The following is a 25,586-nucleotide window of genomic DNA, read 5'->3' as shown; positions in this document are numbered from 1 at the left end:
ACTGTTACTTCATTCTCGCTAATTGTTGACTTATAGTATATACAATATGTTTTTCATACAGACGAAGGTCAATTGTACGTAAAATGCTAATTTTTTCTCGAGTGGAACATTCAAAGCTTGTTATGAGATTTTTAAGTGATTCAACCAATTCATGAATTTACAGATTAATCATATGAAATTATAATTGGATTTTGAACCAATATCTCATTCTAAACTCGAATCTCGGTGTCATATGAGTGTGACGGGTAGTTAGATTTGCCACCAAAGTTTCGCCCCTTTGGTATATCATTCATGGTATATTTATTTATCAGCAGGGACGTAGCCAGAAATTTTTTCGACCCTGGGCTAACTGTCTTTTAACGGGTTGTTCGTCGTCATTGTATTTCAATTAGAAAAATCAGCTTATTATGAAATAAATATATAATTAACTTTTTAGAAAATTAACTGATTTCATACATCCAACATATAACAATAAAGTCCCAAAAAGCCCAACGAAAAAGAAAAAAAAATGCAAGATGATCATAAAAAAAAAATTATGTGAATCATTTTCTTGAACAATACAAGTAATGAGATAGAACTAATATACAAGCTATAAATCGATGACAAAACAAATAAATGCAAAACACAAACATAATCTTAATAATAGTTTTAGAATTCAACAAAATGTATCAGCATAAATAAAATTAACTTATCCAAAAAAATAAACTTAAGAATTAACAAATTTTCAGCAATAAAATTTGTCATTAAGGAGATATTTAAATTTGACTATATAGCTATTAATCGTTTTTGAGGTGAGAAAAAAATAGAAAAATTGATTAATGAGTCATGTATTTACATGAATGTTATTTTTAATGGAATAATTAAATTTAATGTGATAAAAAAATTCAATGTGCTAATGAAATTTAATGAGTTACATAAATTCAATGGGCTAATGACCAAAAAATTATTTTGTCTTAACTAAGGCTGAAACCCAATAAAAAAAAACACATCAAACCTAATAAAAAATTTTAAAACTTTTTTAATAACTTAAAAAAAAACTAATCAGGGCTGGAGCCCACCCCAGCCTTTGGGGTGGCTCCGTCCCTGTTTATCAGTTATATGCGCAAAATTAGTTCTTTTTTCCTACTTATTTAAATACAGTTAACAATCTGAACTTGATTTTTATACACTATCATCCAAAATGTACTAAAGTGACATTTCTAATGAGAAAAATTACCCAAGTTTTAACTATTTGACGATATATTATTATAAAAAATCATCGATGCCAATTGCCAGATGATTCAAACATACACATTCGCTGCAAAAACACTATGTTGTTTACTTTAGCTGCATCATAACTCTTGACTAGAGTTCTCACTCGATCCAAAGGGCTATGCTACATAAAACCATTACACATGGATCAGTAATACATGGACCAAGATTAGCCCTTCTCCTTTATATATTATACTAGTAACTAGTAATGATTTCTCTTAATTTTAAAAGACAAAGCCCTATCAAATTATAGCCACATTATACCAAATTTAATTAATAATAGCGGGAAAAATGAAATTAGCATATTTCGTGTCAAGAATAATGTTGTTAGTGTAATTTATTTGGTAAATAAAAATCATAGTGAACATTTATTTTTCTATCTTTGACCCATAAAGTATGCACGTTAATTTGGATCTAGACAACCAATGATGTCTCTCAGAATTTATACTCAAACATCTAGCTTATATATGTACCCAAATTTAAATGAATAATATTGAGATTAAATTATGTTATGTCCACATTAGTAACTAACTCATAAAGTATGCACATTAATTTCTCTTATTACTAACTCATATGCATAGTTAATTAGTAAGAGCGGGAAAAATGAACTTATTGCTGTAATTTGTTATAACAAACACGAAGTCCTATCACGTTATAGCTACATTATACCATATTTACTAGATATTATATATTACTAATTCATATGAATATTTAATGAGTTAAAAGAAGATATCAATAAACTTATTATCGATATTTTGGTTTACAAAACACAATATCATATAAACAGTATTATTGGCATAAAATATGATAATTCGGGTATATTATGTTACAGATATAGTAAATGGTGGCAACAATTGAGCATAAATATGTACAAAATCATCTTTGTATTATTACTAACTCATGCATATATTTGATGTGTAATAGTTGAGAAATTAACTTAGTACCATGATTTTAGTCTACCAAACACAATAATGCATCAACTATATTATTAACACAATTATGAAAATTCGAACATAATGACTCAAAATATCATATAATATGGCTATAACTGAGTATAAAACATGGATATTTGAGCATTAATGTATATGAGACGAGAATCATCTTTGTATTCATTTTATTCCCTATTTTTACTAGTTAAAAATGGGAAAAAATATTTAACATGATTTTTAAATACCAAGAACCTAGACATAGGTACAAACAACATTATTATTGACACAAAATATTACAATTAATTTGTACATTATATATCACAATTGCAATATTATTTCATTCAAATTGGGTACATTACTTGACAATTTGAGTATAACCCGTTGATTTTTATAGCTGGAAATTATAAAGTTTCGAAACGATTTCAACTATAAAATTTTATATTTTTTATCAAATCACACGCGATATCTTAATTACGGCATAATTCATCCAAAATGGGTATTGCATATTTCAAATTGGGCACATATATTTGATATTCAAGTACAAAATTAGAAGAGTATTGTGGTGGTGGTGTTTGTGTCGTCGGTTTGGGTTAGACTCGTTGGGTCGGCCTGGTCCGGCCTTCCATACAATTTAAGAAACTCAACTAAAGGTGGGCCTAGGTGGTCAACCCACACGGATCGCAAGCCTATGTGGGTTAGTCTGCGGCGTGTCTGGGTTGGTCCACGGCGTGTTTGGGTTGGTCCACGGGCGTGGTGAATTATTATTATTATTATTATTATTATTATTATTATTGTGATATATATATTTTTTAATGAACGTTGGGAATTTTTTGTAATAATTACTTTATATAAAATTATACACGTAAGAAATTAATAATTAAAAATTTTATTAATATGTGTCTATTAATATTTATTTATGAAATTAAATTTATAATTAATTATAATGATTTTTATTTGTAATGAGTCAATCCGTGGGCCAGCCCGCCTAACCAGCAACCCACCTTGGAATGAGTTGAAGATTTCCAACACATCGGGATGGTGGGCCGGCCTGCCCTCAATCAGCCAAATGGTGGGCTTTTGATCGGCAAGTCGGCCCTGCCATAGGTTGACCGTCTAACAGCTACACGACGTGGTGATCCAACACAACACATAAAATGAGTAAATAAGTGTAAAAAACATTTATTATAATTATGTGTGTCTTACACGTAATTAATGATCATAATAATAAGATAATTTACTCAAAATATGATAATTTTAGCACAATTCCTTCAAAAATTGGTATTATATATTTAAAATGGGGCACATATATATCATTGATATTCAATTATAGAGCTAAAAGTATTATGGTGGTGTTGATCTAACATCATATACGTTAATTTATTATATAAATAAGAAAAAATATTGTGGCAGGAGTCACGGTAGGAGTTGGAGATACGACGGGCTGAGCCCCAGACAGTGAGTACTCATAGAATTGTTTTTCTTGATGATAGTATGATACATGGTGTTTTCTTGATATCTCTCCATTTATACTCGTCGTTTTTTGGATTACTGGAGCCCTTTACTACTACTTCGCCACACCTGGAGTCGGTCCCGACACGGCAGGAGTCACGGCCCGAGACTGTGAGTAATCTCTTTTGACAGGCTTGTGTTTTCTTGATGATACGTGTTTGTTTTGATATCTCTTTTGTACAAAGTACGCGCCAAGCTCATCTACAGGAGCTGTAAGTACAGATGCACCAACCCAAAACGACATATTTTGTTCTGCCTTATACTTGTGTGTGGCCACCAGAAGGTGCTATGTTTTACATAGGACCTTCTGAATTTTTTTCCACATTAAATTTGTACGAAAATCTAGAACACATTGATAGTAATATTCCAATTCAATAATATTCAATTGAGCGAGAGCACCTTGATTCCTTGGATGAACATATATGTCCAATGTCCACTACGAGTGTAACAACAAACAGCAGATCAATGATTTGGCATTGGTTGTAACATATTACTCATTTCATGATGAGAATTGGATCCCTGTTAATATGTATCGTGGAGTAGTTTTAGGCATTCTGTGATGTTAGTTGAACCTACCAATCACTTTTTTCAAGGGACAGAATGTGTATGGAGGCTCATACTATGAGCTGAAGGCATATTTGTTCTTTAGTCGTGCTTGTCTTGAATGGATGGAGGTTTGTTGATATATAAATGAACTTGCTTTTCAGCATAGTTTTTAGATGAAGCGTGAGTGAACCATATGATTTGAATGAGATATGTCTATAGGCTATAAACAGTTGACATTGTTGCATTATTTTGCATTTATTTTGCATGATTTTGTTTTGTTAAGGTCATTCGTATGTAGTTTTTGAATGTTTGTTGCATTCGAATGACTCATCATGATTTTTGGTTGGTTGTAGGTAAAAGATGGAGAAAAGAAAGGTTTGAGCATGAAAAAGTGACACAAGTAGGAATCACAAAACATATAATGGTCCAAAATTTATTTTTGATTCTAGATTGATCTAAATCCAATCTTCACCATTCAGATTGTATTTTAGGATGTTTTAAAGCTACTGTAAAAATTTTATTTCAATCTGACGGTTAGAACTCAATTTATGAATTTTTCAAAAATATTGCGCGATGAAACAGAAGAGGGCCGCGCTCGAGCGGCCAAATCTTACCTCCCTAACAAGTGGCAAGAAAGTTTTTCAAGATGAATCAGGTGATCCTCTCACTACAGGAGATATCACGGCTTTGTCTCAGCTTAGAGACAAGGGTCATATTTCACGTTGCAGCATTAATGCAACGCCTGGGCAGGGGCGGCCCTGCCCCCTTTGCCCAGGGCCCCACTCTTGGCGATGCCCCCAATTTATTAAAATTGTTAATATATATATATTATTTAATTATTATATATTAATAAGGTATAATTAATTATTAAAAATTATAATTTTTTTTGAGAAAATTAAAAAATTATAATTATTATTATGCAAAATATCGAAAAATATTCACGCACGTACAAAGCTATATATTCAATATTTGCTCTGTTAATCATCTCTCATTATGGTTTGTTTGTCGTCGAGCATCGCTCCACATCACCCTTTCGTGATCATTGATTTTCCTAGCCTCGAGTTCTTAGCTTGAGTTGTTTGAACGATTTTTTCTCTATCTCTGGTTTTGCTAAAATTTGATTTATGAGTCGTTAAATTTAATTTTATTTTATGTTAATATTTGTTGTTAATTCCATGCAAGGTTGAAAATCGTGGATTGGAAGCACAATTTTTGAAACCTAATTTTGAAAATTGGGTTTTTTTAGTTTAATTTTGAATAACTAAATTATATATATAAATTGAATTTGCACCTGAACTGTAAGTGTTGATAATTTATTGTGATTTTTTTATGAAAAATTCATGATTACGAAATATGAAGGATAATTTTATACAGCTCAATTATATCTGACTTTTCAAATTAATGTAAGAGACCCTATGATATAAACTTCGTCTGGGGCCTCGTTTTCCTTAGGACCGCCCTGCGCCTGGGGCACGTGATTGCTTGCGTTGGCGCTTACCGGGTGTTCTGGATACTTGGAATGAAATTTTGTTTGCGCAAATATAGTTCCTGGGGTTGTTTCAGAATTATATTCAGTCATCAGCTAATCGAAAATGCACTGTTGGTGGGGAAGATCACCATATAGATTATGCTCACAAGTTATTTGAACTGTTACTTCATTCTCACTAATTGTTGACTTATATTAATATACAATATGTTTTTCATACAAACGAAGGTCGTGTACGTAACATTCTATTTTTTTCTCGAGTGGAACATTCAGAGTCTGTTATGGAATTTTTAAGTGATTCCACCAATTCATGAATTTACAGATTAATCATATGTAATTATAATTGGATTTTGAACCAACATCTCATTCTAAACTCGAATCCCGATGTCATATGAGTGTGACGGGTAGTTAGATTTGTGTGGCCCCTTTGGTATATCATTCATGGTATATTTATTTATCAATTACATGCATAAAATTAGTTTCTTTTTTCCTACTTATTTAAATATAGTTAAAAATCTAAACTTGATTTTTATACACTATCATCCAAAATGTACTAAAGTCACATTTTTAATGGGAAAAATTTCCCAAGTTTTAACTATTTGACGATATATTATTATAAAAAATCATCGATGTCAATTGCCAGATGATTCAACATACACATTCGCTGCAGAAACTCTATGTTGTTTACTTTAGCTGCACCATAACTCTTGACTAGAGTGCTCACTCGATCCAAATGGCTATGTTACATAAACCATTGCACATACTAAGGATCACTATCCAAATGGCTATGCTACATAAACCATTACACATACTAAGGATCACTAATACATGGACCAATATTAGCCCTTCTCCTTTATATATTAAACTAGTAACTAGTAATGATTTCTCTTAATTTTAGGAGACAAAATCTATTGCTTACTCAAGAATTAGCTTTTAAACCTTGTTGGAAATGTGGATTCTATATTGATTATGGATCCATGATTTGTTTAGCGTAATATGGAGTTTCTGGTAGGTAATAGGACGTTAACCCACCTGGTACCCAGCTTGAATCTCACACATGATTCATTCACCCACCAATCATTCATGTTGTAGAGTCTGCTGCTGATCCAGACTCTTCACCTTGCCAAGATTTTGATGTTTCTTGCCCAATACCAATCCTACATGACCTTGATTCGAATCAGAATTCGATACACAACTGCCTGAATCCAGATGGTGGAGACGGCATCACCATCCACGTCCACATCCACATCAAGCCAGCCATCTTGGTGGCGGAAATGGTGGGACCCGCCGCCATCCTCTCATTACCTCCACCACCACCACCACAATCGCCGCTGGATCCCCACCGCGCTTTTCTCGAATCACAAGGCCGTTCTGGCAGCACTTTGGCTGGCCCTTTTGTTCCTTGTGTTTTATTGGCAGAGGAACGCGGCGTCCGGACGGCTGTTCAGTTTTCGGAGAGGGTTTTCGCCGCGGAAGTTCCCTCGGCTGCGTCCGGTTGCTTTAAACTTGACGGACTTTGGGGCGGTGGGAGACGGGGTCACGGTGAATACGGCGGCGTTTGAGAGGGCTGTGGAGGCGATTTCGAAACTCGGGAAGAGGGGTGGAGGTCAACTCAATGTGCCGCCGGGTTATTGGCTTACGGCGCCGTTTAATCTCACGAGTCATATGACTTTGTTCCTTGCTGAGGATGCTGTTATTCTCGGCATCGATGTGAGTCCTTTTCAAGTCTTTAGGCTTGGAATTTCTCATACATATTTCATTCTAAACGTCTGAAACTTCCCATTAGGTGTTGGATTTTTTTTAAAAAAAATGTTTTACTAGTTCCTTTCAGCTCATATATATCATACATGGTGATTTTTTTTTTTTTGCCTTGGAATTGAGAATGTATCTTGTCATTGAAATTTTAAATGTCGAAGAACTTAAACTAAATTTTGAAAAATCGGAGTGCTTCAAATCAGCACCCACCGAGCAGTAAGTTGTGTATTCGTGCTTAAGTTTGGGATGCTTTCAGTCCTAATAGATAAAGTTTTTGGATTGAACTAAATGTTCACCTGCTTCCAAGATGCCAAATACTTTTCTTGAGAAACTAATATGATTTCTTTGTGCGCTAAAAGTGTATAAAAAAATTCATGACATTACTTTAAAAGTCTTCGGCAGATTTGTGAGGCCAAGCATGGTCATTGACTCATTGCTGATTAGCCGAGCGGCTTATTTTATTCTGTTTATAAGAGCTTAAATTTTAGTGGTTGAATTTGGATGTGTAAGATTGGAAGGAGAAGCAAAAATTGGAAATTAAACTCATCGCCGTTTTTCATGCTCAATAGAATTGGTTTTATTTTACTAAACATGTTTTTATTAACATCTGGGAATAAGTAGTATGGGGTAAGAAACAAATTTTGATGATACTGTGTGGTTTCAATGTCAAGGCGTTTGCTTGATTAGCTGGATGTTTTCGTAGTTGCACATATCTTCTTTCTTCAAGGTTACCATTTTATTGTTCTTATAATCTGTGCTCAGTGCTATTTTCATACTCTGTAACTCTGAGATATCCTGCAGGATGAGAGATATTGGCCTCTCTTGCCTCCATTGCCATCATATGGATATGGGAGAGAGCATCCAGGCCCTCGATATGGAAGTTTAATCCACGGACAAAATCTCAAAGACATCGTAATTACAGGTCAGCATTTCAGTAATGAACTTCAGGATTTTTTGGGAAGGAGGGAATTAGTTTTTCTCATAGGACCATCATAAGTTCTTCATGTTCTGTCTCTGTGTGTTTCCATGGCGTGCGACATAGTATAGTACCACTGGAAATTCCAAATGGCAACTGATTTTATATGATTCTGAATGAACGTGACTTCATGGGGTGCCAAAATGTTTGTTCAAATATAATTATACATTTGTCATCTGATAATACCTACATGTAATTCCTGATAACAGGTCACAACGGCACCATTAACGGTCAGGGTCAAGCATGGTGGAAGAAGTTTAGGCAAAAGCTTCTTAGTCACACACGAGGACCACTCGTTCAAATCATGTGGTCTAGTGACATTCTGATATCTAACATAACATTACGTGATTCTCCTTTCTGGACTCTGCATCCTTATGACTGCAAGAATGTTACGATTAAAAATGTAACAATACTGTCTCCCATCTCTGGAGCTCCCAATACCGATGGCATAGACCCCGGTAAGTTTAATCTCTTTGCTTTTGTCTTTATCGTTAATAACGGGCAAGTTCTGTATTTTCAGATTGTTGTTATATAACTAGCTCCAATACTGCATTATCTGATTATAGTATGTTTTGTGATTGTGTGAGGATATTGAAGCCAACTTTGAAATTTATGAAGCCTTTCTCTTCATTGAATCCAATTATCTATTTGCTGGATTCATGGATTCTCTGATCTAAGATGATTGACTCTGGACGAACAGATTCGTGTGAAGATATGGTGATTGAGGACTGCTACATAAGTGTTGGGGACGATGCCGTTGCAATAAAGAGTGGTTGGGATCAGTACGGGATCGCTTATGGAAGACCCTCAACAAATATACTTATACGAAACCTCGTCGTTCGCTCCATGGTCAGGTTAGTGATATATTCGTGTATGTACCACCTGCCGTGCACGCCTGTTTTTCATGATTTATTCTGATAGTAAACGAACACCTTGTTTCGCAGTGCCGGTATATCAATAGGCAGTGAGATGTCTGGTGGAGTGTCGAATGTCACCATAGAAAACATCCATGTGTGGAACTCCAGGCGAGCTGTTCGGATCAAAACCGCCCCTGGAAGAGGAGGATACGTTAAACACATTGCATACAGAAACCTGACGTTTGAGAATGTTCGTGTGGGAATCGTCATCAAAACCGAGTACAACGAACATCCGGACAAGGGGTTCGATCCTAAGGCTGTCCCTCGACTTGAAGATATCAGTTACACCTCGGTTCACGGTGAAGGGGTTCGAGTTCCGGTACGAATACATGGGAGTGGAGATATTCCCATATGGAATGTGAGTTTCCAGGACATGTCTGTGGGGATAACCTATAAAAAGAAACACATTTTCCAGTGTTCTTATGTGCAGGGACGCGTTGTAGGAGCGGTGTTCCCCGCTCCATGTGAAAATCTGGATTTGTATGATGAGAGGGGACGATTGGTTAGGCCATCCGTAGCTCATAATATGTCAGATATTGATTATGATTTTTGAATTTTTTTTTTTTGGTTGGCACATCGTCATTATTTTAAGATGAAATTATTGAGGTTATTCGCCTGATTGTGTTGGTGAAGTAGTTGGTGAAGTAGTAGATGATTGATAAATGATTATGTTTTCGATTTTTTTTACCAACATTTTTTTAAGCGAGTCTATTTATTATATGATTTGTCCATTTACATACGTTGAGGATTATTCGTTATACATCAAACAATAGCAATTATTTCTAATTTTATCATCATAAAAAAATATCCATATATAATAAACCTCTGCATGCGAGACCGCCGTTGCTATGGTTAGTATGACTTTTTTTTCTTTAGTGTTTTTTTTTTCCTATTTTACTATTTCTTTCTTTTTTTTATTTCCAATTTCAAAAGTTTCAAAAGACCCTTTATCAATATATTTTTTCATTTTATTTTTTTAATTGTTTACCCTTTTTAAAATTAAAAAAAACGACTTATATACAAAACTAGACTGAAAAAGCACACAACCCTTGCGTCGAGACACTGATAATAATAAAAGAATTGGTACGGTAATTTTTTGAATGAGTATCATGTACACTATGGTGAATGTACATCTTTGATTTTTTATTTTTTTTTTTAGTTGCTCTCGATTGAGCCTCATCCTGGTAAAAAACCACATGTCTTTTGTTTTTTGTGTTATTATTATTATCGTGTTTCTTTGTTTTTGGCCAATATGAAACGTGGAAAAAATCCTTAATTGGCTATGAAAGTACGATTTTTGAAGTTTTGTCATTCAAGTAAATTATTATGGTTCTACTTTTAGGTTACGTTACGTTTTAGTGGTCCACTTGATCGATGAATCATCAATCAAGGCTCACTCATTCTATGCTCTATAAATTTTTGGGTGAGTTTTTATATGATATGTTTATATAATAATATGAATTCAAATATATATATATATATATATATATATGTGTGTGTGTGTGGAGTTCACCAAATGATATATGAGGTAATATATCCGGTAATATAAACTGAGCTTAGGAATCAAACGATCTTTTGGAACCAACTAAAACGACCCTCATTTAACCTCTAATATTTAAAAAAATATTAAAATAATGCGGAATTTTTCAAAAAATTTGGAGCCTCCGATCTCGGCAAAGCTTCCGAACCACAACAAAAAACAATGGTCTGATTATGATGATTAACTCCTACAAAATGTGAGAAAATCATCTCATATTTGGTTGTGTAATATGTTATATCAAACATCGCATCTCCAACGGCAATGTATGCCCTCCTTGACATAGAATCTGCCCAACCGTTTGGTGTGAATGATAACACATTGATTGATTAATAATCATTATTTTGTTCAATGCTTGGTTCAAGTTCTTTCAAGGATTAATGTCATGCACATTGTTTAATCTAAGTATATTGATTTAAAATCCTTATATTATTAATCCATTATCATCCAATTCATGAACCAAAATAGTGATCCGATCGAATACTGAAACTCCTCCAATTGTTTTCCATTTGCACCCTCTATTAATTAGAGAGTGATACCGAGATTCTCCGATGGAGATTAGTTGTGGAGAATGACATTACCTATGAAAATGTCATTATCCAAAATTGTAAAATTATCTTTTTTAAAAAAAATTATTTGTTTCATAAATATTTTATAAAAAAATATTTCAAGTTTTCTCTCCTTTTTTCTAATTTATCTATTGTATTTTTACTAATTTTGAGGAAAATACAAAGGGAAATAATGAGTTGAATAATACATTACATAATTATTTAAATCGAGTCATTTTTAATTGAATTTGGTTTAATTATACACTACATAATTATTTATTTATTTTTATATTTTTAATGGTTGAGAATGGAATGCTAAAAATTAGAGAATTTTATAATAGTGGGAGAATATGATTTGGAGAAGATTTTTAATAAATTACAAAAAAAATACAAATTTCTATTTTGAAAGATAAAAAAAAATATGAAAATAGATATTTAAATTGAAGATGTGCTTCCAAATAACATTTCAATCTTATATAACAAAAAAACAGTTTAATTTATAATTTTTTTTGTCCCTTCATATTTACTAAAATAGATGTAGTTTTTCCAAATCAATATATAAAGCAGTAGATTAATATAATTGAAATAACCAATTTTTTTCAATTTTTGTATAGGAGTATCTATTTGATATTTTTTTTTAAAAAAAAAACATGACAACAATATGCATTTTAAACTATTCAAAATAATTTGTTTAACAAACAAATATCGTACAATTCACTCTAGATAAAAATTTTATCCCCTTTATTGTTACACATTAATTTATGTAGGTTCTATCTAGATCTGTCTTTTGCATATAACATAGTATATGTTAAATGTATCACTAATAAATAAAATTTTAAATTAAATATATAATAAAGTTATGTTTCAAAGGAAAAAAAATAAATTTATGACAAGTAACTAAATTTTATAAAGGAAGATGCCACAATAAAAATAAAAATAAAAACTTATTTCTGTCTTTTATCGTAACCACCATACAATTATAATTTCAGCACCAATTTTTATTTTAATCTAAGATTGTAAATGGATAGGATTTTTTTATTTTTATTTTTTAAAATAAAAAAAAAAAACAACTATATATATGAAATGCATGTGGAACGAAGGGGGGTGGGTTGTGAGGTCTCAATCATTCCAGCTTTGATGGCAGAGTTCGATTGAGGGACGCAAATTGACTTCTTCAACTTCTAAAGCTAAGCAAACGATGTCTCGTGACAAAAGCCATTATATTAGATCTTTCGTCAAAAAAGAAAAAAAAAAACATATAAAAGCCATTAGATCAAAATATTGACTATTTATTAAATCGTTTTGTCTAAAAATAAATCCAAACTCTCGATATTAGTTTGTGGATTCGCTTGGGGTCAGAACTCGGACGTTTAAGAATATAAATGAATTGAATTGTTTGTAAGTTATTCGAAGCTTGACTTGATAAAAAAAACTCGTTCGAATTTGTTCGTTAAGTTTATTGAGCCGAAATTGAGCTTGATTTTCAGCTCGAAAGTTTTTTCGAACCGAACTTAAGTTTAAGAATGTTCGACTCGTGACTCGTGAATATGACATTAATATGATATCGAACTCGACTTGTTTAGGTGGCTCGCAAGCTCGCTCATAATTGTATCATGAGATATTTTGTAATTTATTTTGTAGCGGTCTTTTTTTTGGTATTTGATGAAAGTTGGATATAATATTTTGGTATGTAAATGTTCAATGAAGTGTCAGAGTTTAAGCTTTTTTCCTTATTAGATTTGTCATTTTGGTTATTTTAAAAAATATATATTCTTTTTATTTGAGTTATAATTAATTTATAAAAATGCATTATATTGTATGTTCCAGCATAATTTTAACTTTAAAAATATGAAAAACCAACTTTCTCAATGAGTCAGTTCAAAGAGTTTTGGAGTTCGCTTAACGATCCTAAAAACGAGTTGAACTCGAGTTGGACTCGTTACATGTGATAAACGAGCAATTAATATGCCAAACTCGAGTCTAATAATAAAAATTCGAACCAAGCTTAAGCTTTCACATACACTAAATTAGCCAAACACAAACCAAATATTATTCGGCTCGAATCAACTCATTCTCATCCCTTCATACACTTGAATTGGTGCACCCGAATCCAACCAGTCGACTGATGTCGGAATGTATAAAATAAGATGGTATTATAAAAATGTCATGTGGTAATAAACAATAATTTTTCATATTTAATAAATGTTTTTTTGACCTTAATATTAGTTTAATGACGTTAACAGGCAACGGAATAATGGATGGAGTAGAAGAGAAGGATAGAGTTCAATTTGGAAAGCAACACGCAATGCTAAATTAACAACACGTGTTTATTATTACACTAATGTGGGCCCCACTTCGCAATTATCAAGAACCACGTACAACTTGTCGGCCATTTTGGTTTTCCTAAAAACACCACAAATTCCTCGTGTCTAAATTACCCAATTCCGAAGGATAAAAAACCCTTTTCCACCCCACCATTCATTCATTATCCCCACTTTCTTTCAAATTCTAAGCTTTCGTTTTCCTCATTGAATAATCGCTTTTTTGTTGCCGGAGCTGAAATGGGCTCGTCGGAAGTCGTGGATTCTTCGGGCAAGAGGACGAATTTCTCTCAGACATGTAGCTTGTTGAGTCAGTTCTTGAAGGAGAAGGGTAGTTTTGGGGAGCTCAGTCTTGGATTGTCTCATAATTTGGAACATAAAGGTGTGGTTTCCTTGTTTCGTTTTTGGTTCTTGGATTTGGGTTTTTTGTTTTCTTGGATTTGTTTCTGTTTTTGGGTCGAAGCTGATTTTGTGATCTGTTTGTTTGATGTTTTGAAACAGGGGTTCCGACAGGGACGATGAATTTGTTGCCGATTATTGAGAAATCGGGCCAGAATCAAGCTCCTACGAACCCGGATTTGGATACCAAGAACCTTACCTCGCCGTTGAATATGTTCAACCACCGTGGCGGCGGCGGCAGCAGGCAAGAAAACATGAAGAAATCTGATATCAGGTGACCAAATGTTTTTGTCTTCATGTAAATTCTGTTGCGCTTGCTTTGATTGGACAAAATCTACAATCTTTCAAGAATCTTTTTTGTGATCCATCCCTAAATTAATTTCATTTCTTGAAATTTGATGCAGCAGTGGAGCGAAATCGGTGGCCGAAAGTGCTCCATTGACCATTTTCTACGCGGGCCAGGTGTTGGTGTTCAACGATTTCCCGGCGGAGAAGGCCAATGAAATCATGATGTTAGCCAGCAAATCGAGCGCCGCGGCGGCACAGAACCACCACTTCTCCGCCCCCGCTCCGCCAGTCACACCTCAAAGCCCGACGGAGTCCGCCACCAGCTTTCCCCATGTTGTCCCGAGTCTAGCCGTGCAGGAGCTTGCTCACCGCACGCCGCCGCCGCCACAGTTTGCTTCCGGTGAGTTTTATCTGCAGTAAAGATTTAGATAACACTAGATCTCATACGGCCTTCGACCCTTTCTGTTTCAGATTTACCAATCGCGAGAAAAAATTCACTGGCCCGATTCTTGGAAAAGAGAAAAGATCGGTAAGCATTTTCTTGATTTTCACACGAATTTCGAATTTGCTGTGACTTATTAATTGAATTAAAAAAATTACAAATTTTTTTTTACAGAACTGCTGCGACTGAACCATACCCAGCAAGAAAGCCGGCGGCGGCGCCATTGAAGGCGGCACCAAACAACGAAGCATGGCTGAGATTGGGTCCGCAGCTTCCATCTCAAATTAGGCGCAATTAATTAATCGTAATTAATGTTTTGGCTTACCCATCAATTAATATTTGTATTATGATTTATCGTGTAAATTAAGCATAGGATTAGTTCCGAGTAGCATCATTATTAAATTTTGATGGCATGTGCTTTCCTCTTAGTTGAGATGTAGCTTTTGTTTGTACCGTTTGATATACGGTGCTCTATGTTACTTTGACTTGGTTCCTAACTTATGTTAAATTACAAATTTTGTACAATTTCTTGAAATTGTACTTGATTTATATGGAACACGTTGAAATTGTTATAATAAGTATATGTGACGGAACTGGTATGATAATGATTGGTCAAAATAATTAGAAATTTAAATATTTAATTTAACTTTTTAGATGATGTGGCACCAAAACTTGTTGACAATTTTGTGTAATATCTCATGATATCCCATTCGCTTTTACTAATGAAAAAATTAATTTTTAATGACGAAAGTGTTATTTTTAATTGTAGTTATAAGTTGAATTGATTCGTTTAATAGATGTATTATTTGAGATTGTTACAAAAATCTACTCATGGATCACGATTTAATTACTTGATAACTTCGAATTTTTGAGCAATTTATTGTGTTCTTTTGCAAGATTATAATCCATTATTAAGGGAAATCTACTCATGGATCAAGATGTAATTATTTTAAATTTTTGAGCAATTTAGTGTGTGTGTGTGTGTGTGTGTTTTTTTTTTTTTTTTTTTTTTGCAAGATTAAAAATCCATTATTAAAGGGAAGGTTAATTATATCTGGAAGGCTTGCAACTTAAAGATTTTTCAAGGGTACGTACTACGTAGACATGATTTTATCGGAGATTATAATGTAATTTTCGATTTTGATCAATTAAGATATATTTGGCAACCCAAAAAAAAATGGAGGCCAAATCATGATTAGTGTATTATTAGTAAACATAATAACATATTACAAGATTAAAGAATGAATAGAGGCGATGGCTTCTGCCCAACCCCTATGTCACAGATATTATACCGCCAAGTACTTATTTTATTTTTTTTATCAAGCTAAGTATTTATTGATATACTCAGTTATTGTCGCATACGATTTCTCGCGTGTTAGGGTAATTTGACGGTAAACAAATTTTTTTTATATTCAATTTAATTTTTATCGGTAAAATTCTTATTTGTTGTTAAAAAAAACTATATAGATATGCGAACGTACAGTTCAGAAAATTCAGGAAATATGGGGAGAAACGTGAAAATTACTGATAAGTTTGTATCATTAAACTTACACGATCGAAGAAGAGATTAATTTGAAAGAAATTTTGGTGTCACTGCTCATCAAACAGTTTATATAGCATATATGAAATGGTACAAATGAATAAAAAAATTTTTTAAAAAAAATCTGGTATATAATCTGTAGATTTGATACTAGATTTGCTTAGTCTTGTTTCTTTGTCTTTCTTTCCTTTTTTATTTGAATAAAAAAAATTTTCTGGTCATCATGTTTTCTTTTAAAAATATATATATACAGTTTTTTTATGCTGCCCACTTTTCATGCTCACCTATGAGATGACACTTATCCATTAGATGATTGTCATCTCATAGGTGAACATGAAGATGAACACAAGATATGAGCAACATAACAAAACTATATATTGTTAGTTCTTGTTATTGTCACGTTGCACACGTCTCTGACTATTAAATCAATTCATTATCATACAAAAAATATTATATTATATTATAAAGGAACGAATATTAAATAAAATTTTAATTGGCATCACATGATGTTGCCTGCTATCTTTCGCTGGCAAGTACAGTTTGAGTGAAGGAGGATTGTCTTCCAATTTTTTATAAACAAATATCCGTATTTTCTTGAGAAAAAAAAATTCGATCTTATTATATCCAAAAAAATAATAATAATAAAGGAGAATTTTAATCACATGGTACAATGTAGGTGGAAGATTGGCCTTTCACAGTTCCCAAACGCCAATCCGTCGTGAATGGGATGGCCGGCTGGCAGACTGTTTAATCTTTTATTTTATTTTAATTTAGTAGTTCAATATTATACACATTTTTATTTTATATAATAATAATATAATATAAATTTTAAAACCACACATCGAAGCACTGAGAGACCATTTTATGTAATCCTTTCTTCTTTGACAACATAGAAGAGATATTATGGATACTAATGAAAAAATACCAACTTCTCATAAATCCATATTACGTTATTTTACGATACATTTCTCATAACAATCATATAATTATTATGCCCAATCTTGGTACTAAATAATACAGGGACTGAACTGTTTCATGCAAATACAAAGATGGCACGTGAAAGCGTCACTGCATTCTAAACAAACCAACAAGTATAACTTAGCTACCAAATCACATACAAACTCGTACACTTTCGAGTCCACCAATTCTCATTAGTAAATTTTATCAAGAAAAGCTACCTGTCAAAGGTTTCTACTGTCCATCTAAGGTTCCGAGTGCCTCCTTTAGAAGTCTTTGTGCTTCTTCTCTTCTCCTGATCCATCACATCAAACACAACATTGTAATCGCTGATAGTGAATTGAATGAAAAGTTAGCATCTCACGACGAGTGAAATCTTCAAACTTTCATGCCAAGTTGCCAACTCTGTGTTCAAGTTCATGTTTGTTTGTCCGATGCATTATATACATCCAAAAATGTACTGAAAATGCTCATTTCAGAGTGCCGGTGGTCATTTATATCCACAGATCGGGATATCTCGACATGTCTGGAGCACCTTTTACGGTTAATAAATCAGTTATTGTCATACGTACCTAGTAATGTCTTCCACAGCTTGTTTCCGACGTTCTATCTGTTGTTCAAGGATATGGATCAGTGTTGCTCTGGCCTGAATAATGGGAATACAATGTGAAAAAGCAAAAGCAGAGCCAGAATGCTGGATCACTCAAGAAAATTTGACAAATATGTTTGTATTACATCGAAATACTTAACCTGGTGTGGGCGCAAAGAATTCAGAAGGTGATGCAAGTTCTTGAAAATAAGAGAGATGTCTTCCACTCTCCTGGCATATTGTGATGGCCGCTCCACAAGAACATCAGCAAGCTCTAAGAAATGCAGTTGTAATTCTCTGTTGAGCGATTTCAGCTCCTTCTTGAAATCTAGCAGAAAAGATGTCAGTTTTTTTCCAACCATGTTCACACTCAGCATGATATACCCGGATCTGAACCATAGGCAACTAACCACTCTACATAGAACATTTTCCAACAAGAACTAATCAGGATAACATGAACAAAATCACTACATACGAAATATATTCAAAAAAACCTGTCATCTTCTTATTTGATGATAAAATAACCGAATGAATTTTACCAAAATTTTAGAGTGGATATCCAAGTTCACAATCAATTCCCCCACCCAGAAGAATACAAAATGATGTTGTGCCTACGACAACTTCACTGCTGCAGCCACCACCACTTCAGAGGCATAATTTTCTAAATCTAAACCAGATTAGAGATGAGAACCAACGAAGGACACAAGATGGTTAAAGAACTGTGTGGCAAACAAGCAAATATAGATTTGCTTGTTGATATATGGTAAGAGGACATGGAATATGGACCCGATGAGACGTGGGCAAATTGCTACTGACTTTTAAGTGAATCTTTAAACTCACAAGTCATAATGCACTTGCGTGACAAAACCATATGCTATCATGGAAATCCAGTACTCAAATTATATCACCTCCATGGAATGAAAAAATATAAGCCCGGATAAAACAGCAACATCATGCAGAAGCTAAAAAGAATTCACACGATAACTGTGTAACCGACATCAAATGTTGGGATATTGATATAATATTCGAATACTATTGCAAAGATACTGTGTAGAAGAGCATGTACAAAGATACCAATGTTGGGCCCTTTTGGGTACAATTGACGAACACCTTGCTCTTCTAGTCCTGGAAGAACATCATCTGTCTACAGAAGAAGTTCGAAAAAAAGGTTAAAATAATTATAAATATGCTTATCTTTCACAAAATAATGAACAAGCAACTGCAACAGACAAACTACAGCACCAAGCACTTCCTGAAAGTAGATATATCACATAAAAAATGTGCAATATACTCAAGTGAATGAGACTTCTATTAGCATATCTCTACTCTGAAGCAATGTTCTAAAAAGCTCGCTTAAGCGACGTTTAATTTCGCTTAAACTTTAACACGCTTAAGCTCGATTAAGCGCCCGCTTTTTAGAACGAAAGATTTTATTTATTTTTTAAGATGAAAACATTTTTATAAATATGTATATTATAGTTTAGAACTTGAATTATCTATTAAATCATATATTTATGGTTAATCTAATATTTTATTTAATGTTTGTCTTAAAATATTTTTTTTTATAGTAAAAATTGAAAACGCTTTTTCACGCTTAAACTCGTTCTAAGCTCGCTTAAACTTGAAAAGCTTAAAGTTTGACCTCCACGCTTCGACACGGTTCACGCTTTTTAGAACTTTGCTCTGAAGTATAGTGGCTAACGCTGTTAACTTTCGGAAAGAAAATGCTGGAAGAAGTCACATAACTCCTATTGAGAAAGCAAAGCTTAAAATTTCAGGACTGCTATAAACCATAAAGTTTTTACAAGTGCGTTCAAGGTAGTGAATCATGAATTCATGATGCATGGATCAACTAAATCTCAACCTTGCATCGTTGTTGATTTCGTTAATTGCCAGCAGAGAACACGAATTCGAATTTCGTTGTATATCTATTTGCTTCACATACACGTGCTGAATGTGGAAAACGAGTCTAACCAAGTTCAAATACATTTTTTCTACATAATTCCCCAATTTTAGTCCACGACATTTGAAGATTCTCGGAGCCTATCGATGTCTAAATACCCCGCCATAATAATATACAAATGGTTCACAGAGAATTTACAGTGATCAACATTTGGTGTTCAAGACCTCGTGTCGCCCTCGAAAACAGCATGACTTTCTACAGAAATATGATGCTATATTATAACGTGGACATCTAACACCTCCTCATTTCAGCAATAAATTAAAATGCCCCAACTTTTTTTTCTGTAGAAACAAGCTACTACAATCCTAAATGTCCAAATTGATTAGATACACTGACTTAAGATACAAAAATAGGTCGTAATTGCAAACCCCCAAATCCCCAAGGTGAAGTCGAATCAATCAGAAATACCGTATAACTGGCGCCGTAAAGAACGTAGGGGCCTTGAATTGGAGGAGGTGGGGAAGGGGCGGAGTCGGGGTCTTGAGAGTAGTCTTTGTACAGTTTGTAGAACGGCGGCGGCGGCGGGTACATCGCCGTTGCCATTTTCTTCGAGTGGCTTTCAGAACTCAGTCGTCCTGTGCTGATAGCTCAAAATTGAGTATTTTGTCATGGGCTTTTTAAATAAATAATCTTCCTAAACCATCTACGCTATTATAATGCAATTCATACTTTCTCTACAACAGTCTTCGTCAAATCTCTGCGCCAAATAAATATTCCATAATATTTTTTATTTTTACATATATTTCATAATTTATTTTTATTATATAAATTAATGTTGTAAATTTAATTAAAAATTATATGAATTCGTATATTATTTATTAATTAACATTTTTTAAGTTGAGTGAAATATCAACCAAATTAAAATATAATATTGCATAAAATAATTATTCAATAAACACAAAGTTACATAGTAAAAAAAAAAGTTACACATTCAACACGGCATTAATTTTTTACATTAAAAAATGTTTCCCATAAATGATCAATCAATGCATTTCGAAGGGCGATATATGCATCCGCATTTCTAATTTTTGTGTAACGATCGATAAATTGCTGAAATCAACTAGTTTCATTCTCTTCTTTTTCAATATCCGGAGTAGGTACTTCTGTCACATCTTCGATTGGTGCATCAAGATTTCGTTCATCCTCAACTACCATATTATGCACTATTATGCATGCAGTCATTATATCATGTAAATCACTTTTGCTCCAAAAACGTGCTGGGTTTGCCACAATTGCAAAACGACTTTGAAGAACTCCGAATGTACGTTCAACATCTTTTCTACACGCTACTTGTTTTGTTGCAAAATATCTTTTTTTTGGAGCGCGTGGATCGTGAATTGTTTGTACAACCGTTAACTATTTTGGGTATATATTATCAGATAAATAATATCCCATATTGTATTCTTTTTCCTTGAATAACATAGTGCGAGAAAAGATTAGATGTCTCTAACACATTAATATCATTGTTAGATTCGGGCATACCAAAATATGCATGCCAAATCCAAAGATCATAGTCCGCTACCACTTCAAAATTATTGTTGGAGATCCACTGCGACCTGCATACTGTCTTGCCCAAGCTGTTGGACAATTTTTCCACCTCCAGTGCATACAGTCTAGGCTACCTAACATTCCTGGAAAGCCACATTGCTCCCCAGTGTGAACTAGTCTAGCAATATCATTAGCATTAGGCACTCTTAAATAGTGCCCTTTAAATATCTCCACAATAGCACGACAAAAACTTTTTACACATTTAATTGCAGTAGACTCACCAATTTTGATATACTCATCAGTTGCATCTGCTGGTAATGCAATATGCTAGTATCCGAAATGTAGCCGTGACTTTTTGAAGTGTAGTTAAGCCTAGTTTGCCGGTTGTATTTCTACGTTGCACAAAATAACTATCATGATTTTGAACAGTATCCACAAGACGAAGAAATAAACTTCGAGACATTCGAAATCGTCGACGAAATATTTCTTCATTATATGTTGGATTTTCAGCAAAGTAGTCGTTGAAAAGGTTTTGAGCAGCATTTTCTCGATCACGATAAATTGTTCAACGACCAGGAACTGAGCCACCATGAGTAATATTGGCATTTTGATGTCTTACACTCTCACATAGGATAATATTGTTATTGTGAATTTGTTGAGCTATCAATTTCTCTTCTTTCTCATAACTATCTATGAGATCATCAAGATCACCATTAGATGAGCCAGAAGAGGAAGATGGAAATAAAGGGCTGAATACTTGTGAATTCATTTTCGTGGATATTGGATAAATTATTAGTGCGTATGTTCATTATATAGACCATCCATCATATTTTTCTTTTAATCTAAACCGATGGATTGTTATCTTATCCAGAAAATCCAATCACACAATCTAGGATGTTCATTGGATTTTCTCTTAATCTCCATCGTCGGATTGTTATCTTATCCATAAAATCTAATCCTACTGTCTAGATTGTCTATCAGATTCTCTTTTAATCAATATCATATGATTCTCATCTTAAGCCAAGATTTTTTTGTTATAAATATAAGTTATCTCGGAGTGCAAAATTATCTTTCCAAATATCCTTTATTTTAGTTTCTTCTCTCTCAAATGGCATCATCTCGTGGTGAGAATTATGCAATCGAAGAAGATAAATATCTTTGTCGTGTCTACATAGAAATCTCGCAGGATCCAATTATTGGACGAAACCAAAACAAAAATCAACTTTGGTCTCGTGTGGCAGAAACATACAACTCAGGGAAAGCAAACTCAATGCCTGATCGTAGCCAAAGGTCATTACAAACTCGAATGCAAAATATGAATAGTGTAGTTTCAAAATTGAATGGATGCATACAACAAGTTGAATATATGAACTCAAGTGGTGCCTCTGATCAAGATATTGTGAGTAGTAGTTATAATGCTTTGTTTTTTCTATGTTTATATCTTCTAATTTTTTGTATTATAATTTATATATGTAGATTGATCGTGCAAAACAATTAATGACGCTAGATTGTAAGTATAAGAAAGGGTTTCCATTTGACCATGTATGACCCCTTCTCAAAGATCTGGAGAAGTTTTCCAACTTCTCTCAAAGAACGCAAAGGACGTCTTCCCATTCTGATACACTGCCGGAGTCACCCATATCTTTCGATAATCCCGAGTTATCTTCATTTTCTATCAATCTAAGTGATGAAAATTTTGGTGGTGGTTCATCATCAAAGCGACCAGAGGGGGTGAAAAAATCCAAACTGAAGAGAAAGAAAAATGAGGATATGTCTAAATTGGTTAGTGCAATCCAAGAAAAAAATAAAAAACTACGAGATTTATTAGCCAATACAGCCACAAAAAAATAAGAAACCATTAATGTGAAAAAGAAAAAAGTTGAAGTGTCTCAATGGCGTGGAGAAAATAAAATAATACTGATGGATGTTGATTCTATCTCTGATCCCCGTCGACGGGAGTTTATTCACAAGGAACAGGAAAAAAATATGCAGAAAAGAGAAGAAGAACAACAATCAGGATCTAATAATAACTTCGACATGTTTGGACAATATTTTGGCGATTTTGGAGGTTCCGACAGTGGTCTTGGGGATTACTAGATAAAATAATGTACTTTTGATTCTAGTTATGGTTTTTAGTGATTTTATGTAATTTGCATTAATGTATTTTTGGTATTTTATATTTTAAATTTCGTTTTATTTTGTAATTTTGTTGTAAAATTTTAATTATCTTACGTTAATTTTTTTTCCATATATGCCACGAATTATTTTAAAAGTGATATGTAAAATATTATTAATGTTATTAAAAAACAAATTATATAAAGATTATAACAAAAAAAAAATAATGATAATAACAACAAATGAACCATAAAATCCATAAACAAAAAGGTAATTAAATAAAATTAAAAAAATATTTTGCCGTTGTGAACAGTTGCTCCAAAAAAAACGTCAATTTGTCGTTCACTGCTGGAGCTATTATTTGCACTAATTTACAGCAGCACACTATTTTTAGTGTACTGCTGGAGATGGTCTTAACAAGGAGCAATCAAAGCGGGATTTTCGATATACCTTACAAAAAATATAGGTACGAAAAAATTAATATTGATATCGATACAGAAATTTCAAAATTTTGGTATGGAAAAAATTCATACGAATATCGTACAGATACGAAAAAAAGTTCGATATACTGAAAAAATATCTGTATATCGAAAAATTTCGGTACGTTATACCGATAATTTGATATTTTGATACGGTATGTCAACTCTCTTAAACAGCCCTTTCAACATAGCTGTCAAAATAACACAAGACAATTCACAACCCATCAAAAGCCGCTGAGTAAGGCCAAATGGGTGATCCACAATTTGAACGGTTTGGAAAATTAGCAATCCATCTATTTATATGACCGTGCGGGAAGGAACGTATATTTGATGTGTTGACATGCAACGACCACATAACTGTGCCGGAGAAATCAGCCGTCATTTGGATGGATTTGAAAATTGTCAGCCCATCCAACTTGTTTAACGAGACGGGCCCAACCTTTGAGAGCCCTAAATGTCAGACAACAGTTCTTATTTTTAATTTTTTTTACTTTTAAATAAATTTTACAAATATTTTTATGATACTATCCGTTAGTTAAATTATCAATTTATATAATTATTAAATTATAAATTTATTTCAAATATATAAATATTAAGTAGTATTTTAGTAAAATCTTTGAAATAAAAGTCACACCATAAATTATTGTCCTTAAATTTTTAATTTCTAATATCTCATAAAACATATATAATATACTAGTAAGTTTCTACAATAAAATGACCGTCAAAAAAAAAAAGTTTCTACAATAAAATTTTTAATAAGAACGAGTCAAATATAATGCTCCCACATTTTATTATTTTTGCCATCTCATCGATTTGCTTTTGTTTATTTTTATATAAAATCAGCCAAAGCAAATAAATTGCTTTTTTACTGAAATAAATATTTCAATTAGTATCTGAAATTTCGAACTACTATAATAAAATTAAAATTAAAAGTTTTATTTAGAAAAAATAATATAAAACCGAATGTGAAAAAAACTATTTTAATTTCAAATTTAATAATTTAATTAATTATTAATGTATTCAATTTAATGTTGCATTGCAACCCTTTTGATTTAAGACTCGAGCCCTCATGTAATTTAATTTTTCAAAGACCCCAGCCTCTATCTAAAATTTTTGAAGAGTCGACCTTGTTGTTTAACAGTGTTCACGGTTCGGATAACCGTCCGAACCGAATCGAAACTCGAAACTGAACCGTTAATTCGGTTGGATTTTCGATTTTCGGATTTTGGGATTTTCGTTTTTCATGCGGTAACCGAACCGAAAAACCTTTTTTTATTTAAATTTCTTTATTAATCCATTAATATTTGGATCAGTGAGTGATCAAAAAATTAATTACGTGAAAAAACTGAAATAACAAAATCCATCATTCGATCTTTTAAAAAGGCATAGTTGGTTTAATTATTTATCTAATTAGTCAAACATGCATGACTCGAATTGTTGATTCAACTTGAAAAATGTACTGATTTTAAAGAATACTTATTTTTTAATAGAAAAAGAATATTATTTTTTAAATATAATGAATTAAAATTAATTAAGTTATTTTATTATATT

General features: G+C 33.0%; 3 protein-coding genes across 5 annotated transcripts; 2 read left to right on the top strand and 1 right to left on the bottom strand.

The window, feature by feature from the left end:
* The first annotated feature begins 6,409 nt into the window (after positions 1 to 6,409).
* LOC140873151 (probable polygalacturonase) lies at positions 6,410 to 10,070 on the top strand. The gene is made up of 5 exons (XM_073276138.1): positions 6,410 to 7,431; positions 8,278 to 8,398; positions 8,662 to 8,910; positions 9,153 to 9,306; positions 9,397 to 10,070. The coding sequence occupies exons 1-5, from the start codon at positions 6,931 to 6,933 to the stop codon at positions 9,920 to 9,922; spliced, it is 1,551 nt and encodes a 516-aa protein (XP_073132239.1). The 5' UTR covers positions 6,410 to 6,930; the 3' UTR covers positions 9,923 to 10,070.
* Positions 10,071 to 13,931: 3,861 nt separating this feature from the next.
* On the top strand, positions 13,932 to 15,389 carry LOC140873235 (protein TIFY 10B-like). Of its 2 annotated transcripts, none has more exons than XM_073276284.1 (5): positions 13,932 to 14,157; positions 14,277 to 14,448; positions 14,582 to 14,862; positions 14,934 to 14,991; positions 15,079 to 15,389. In XM_073276284.1, the coding sequence occupies exons 1-5, from the start codon at positions 14,016 to 14,018 to the stop codon at positions 15,200 to 15,202; spliced, it is 777 nt and encodes a 258-aa protein (XP_073132385.1). In that variant the 5' UTR covers positions 13,932 to 14,015; the 3' UTR covers positions 15,203 to 15,389. The 2 variants fall into 2 exon arrangements, with proteins under 2 accessions (XP_073132385.1, XP_073132384.1); XM_073276283.1 differs by having other exon boundaries at positions 14,579 to 14,862.
* Positions 15,390 to 17,334: 1,945 nt separating this feature from the next.
* Positions 17,335 to 20,578, bottom strand: LOC140873209 (mediator of RNA polymerase II transcription subunit 7a-like). Of its 2 annotated transcripts, none has more exons than XM_073276247.1 (5): positions 20,362 to 20,578; positions 19,065 to 19,134; positions 18,152 to 18,318; positions 17,974 to 18,011; positions 17,335 to 17,696 (listed from the first exon to the last, which is right to left on the bottom strand). In XM_073276247.1, the coding sequence occupies exons 1-5, from the start codon at positions 20,494 to 20,496 to the stop codon at positions 17,636 to 17,638; spliced, it is 471 nt and encodes a 156-aa protein (XP_073132348.1). In that variant the 5' UTR covers positions 20,497 to 20,578; the 3' UTR covers positions 17,335 to 17,635. The 2 variants fall into 2 exon arrangements, with proteins under 2 accessions (XP_073132348.1, XP_073132347.1); XM_073276246.1 differs by having other exon boundaries at positions 17,340 to 17,696; positions 17,974 to 18,047; positions 20,362 to 20,577.
* Between the last annotated feature and the right edge of the window lie 5,008 nt (positions 20,579 to 25,586).

Source organism: Henckelia pumila, unplaced genomic scaffold, assembly GCF_033568475.1.
Source record: "Henckelia pumila isolate YLH828 unplaced genomic scaffold, ASM3356847v2 CTG_525:::fragment_3, whole genome shotgun sequence".
In the NCBI taxonomy this organism is placed as follows: domain Eukaryota; kingdom Viridiplantae; phylum Streptophyta; class Magnoliopsida; order Lamiales; family Gesneriaceae; genus Henckelia; species Henckelia pumila.
Note: the sequence above shows the minus strand (reverse complement) of the source record. Positions and strands in the feature narration are given on the sequence as shown.